This window comes from Lissotriton vulgaris, chromosome 7 (assembly GCF_964263255.1).
Source record: "Lissotriton vulgaris chromosome 7, aLisVul1.2, whole genome shotgun sequence".
Classification (NCBI taxonomy): domain Eukaryota; kingdom Metazoa; phylum Chordata; class Amphibia; order Caudata; family Salamandridae; genus Lissotriton; species Lissotriton vulgaris.
The window spans coordinates 70,403,223-70,405,236 of record NC_141695.1 but is presented as its reverse complement, the minus strand read 5'-3'; the positions used below and the strand labels follow the sequence as shown (position 1 = coordinate 70,405,236).

At 36.0% G+C, this 2,014-nt stretch overlaps 1 protein-coding gene across 1 annotated transcript; it reads right to left on the bottom strand.

The window, feature by feature from the left end:
* Positions 1-644: 644 nt before the first annotated feature.
* Positions 645-1,577, bottom strand: LOC147700770 (olfactory receptor 5V1-like). The gene has a single exon (XM_086928477.1). The coding sequence runs from the start codon at positions 1,575-1,577 to the stop codon at positions 645-647; it is 933 nt and encodes a 310-aa protein (XP_086784603.1).
* Positions 1,578-2,014: the final 437 nt, after the last annotated feature.

Sequence of the window (2,014 nt, the reverse complement as noted above, 5' to 3'; positions counted from 1 at the left end):
GTGATATTGTGTGCTTTGCCTATTTATCAATAGCTATGTAGCTTTTTTGATTTAATACGACTATATTTCTTTGAGTAAAACTATGAATTTATCAGGTTTTTCCTGAATAACTGTTGTTGCTTGCTGAGTGCAGCTATCAGACTATTGGGGGGGTGGGGTGTTTAGAATGTATTATTTTTCTTTACACTGAACACATTTCTTGCCATTAAAGACTGTCATCTCCAGCCAAACCTCTTCCTTAAATATTTTAATTAAAAAAACATTAGGGTTGATTATCTACACTGAAACTTCACCAAGTCCACTAACAAATGTAACTGACTGGTGCATTATCCATCTACACCCACTGCAAACCTCAACAGACAGAACATTGGAGACTTCTTTCAGTGGTAGTTTGAGTACAATGTCATTATGCATTTGGTATATTTCCACTTCTTTCAAATGAAAGGAAATCCTGAATTTATTTTGTTTTGTATATTTGCCTTTTTTACAATCAAAATTGTCTTCCTTATGCAACATTAAGATGTTTCATGTACTCTATGAAGCACAGACAGTCTAGTGTTACATTTACTATCATGCCAGCAGCATATTACAAATAGTTTCCCTCATTTAATAATAAAGAAGGCACACTGCATTCAAATAGGTTATCATGCTATAATTCTATTCTTTGCATTCCTTAGGGCATGTTTAAACTCTTTGTTTTTCAGGCAGTATATTATGGGATTACATAGAGGAGTAAAAACAGTGTATGACAAAGACATTATTCTGTTGTCTTGCATTGAGTATGTTGTTGTTGGTCGGGCATATGTGATACACACACAGCCATAGAATAATATAACAACAGTCAGGTGAGATGCGCAGGTAGAAAAAGCCTTTTTTCTTCCCTCCACTGACTGGATTTTCAGAATTGCAGAAATAATGTTGATGTAAGATGTAATTATTATAAGGAAGGAGATAATTGGGAGTAAAGCAACAACAATGTAAGTCATTGTCTCAATTGTGTGCGTGTTGGTACAAGAAAGCTTCAGCAGAGCTGTCACATCACAGAAAAAGTGGTTGATTTCATGTGATGCACAGAAGGAAAGTCCAGAAATTAGAATAGTGTGTGGAACAGGATCCATAAAACCAATTACCCAGGTTCCACAAGTCATCTGAATACACAATACTCTATTCATGATGGCCGTGTATCGTAAGGGATTGCAGATGGCTGCATAGCGATCATAAGCCATGACGGCAAGAAGAATAAATTCTAAACACACCATGGCCATGAAAATGTATGCCTGTAGCAGACATTCTGTAAAAGAAATAGGGGCCCCTTTTGCAAAGAAGTGGGCCAACATATGTGGGAAAATGTTTGAGGTATAGCAAATGTCAATGAAGGATAAATTTGTGAGGAAGAAATACATCGGAGTGTGCAACTGCGAATTTGCGTACACTATTGCCATAACAAGAGAATTTCCAACCAGGGTTGCTATGTAAAGCAAGAGGAAGATAACAAAAAGTGGTATTTGCAGTTGGGGAAGATCTGAAAATCCCACAATCAAGAAGTTGTCTGCACTGGTCAAATTCTTTGCCTTCATTTGCTTTGGAAAAGTGGATCTGAAGATGAGCTGCAATTGGACAGACAACAGCTGTTAGTATACATGTTAAACAATGGTAACATTATAAATTGCTTGCCAAAAATATAACAATGGCTATATATTTTCACGAGGTAAAAACTACTGGAAAACTGAAAAAGTACACAATGTTTGCAGTTGTAGTTTTTATTTTTCTTGGTAGCAACATAATTTGCTTTTAATGTTCAATTGGTTACGAAATGGTTGAATTACCCCTTGTATGAAAGTAATTCTACATTAAAGTAGTTTTTACCTGAAGTGTAATTATGTGTGCACACTGATTGGCATATAGAAAGTCAATAATATTGCTGTAAGGTGAACCCCATTATTTGGTGACAGAAAGGAGCATCCACCACATTGCCTTAGGTATAGGCAACCCATGCCACTAACTTTGTAACATT

Excerpts from the sequence above, each read along its gene's own strand:
- LOC147700770 (XM_086928477.1), bottom strand. The coding sequence starts at position 1,577 with ATGAAGGCAAAGAATTTGACCAGTGCAGACAACTTCTTGATTGTGGGA.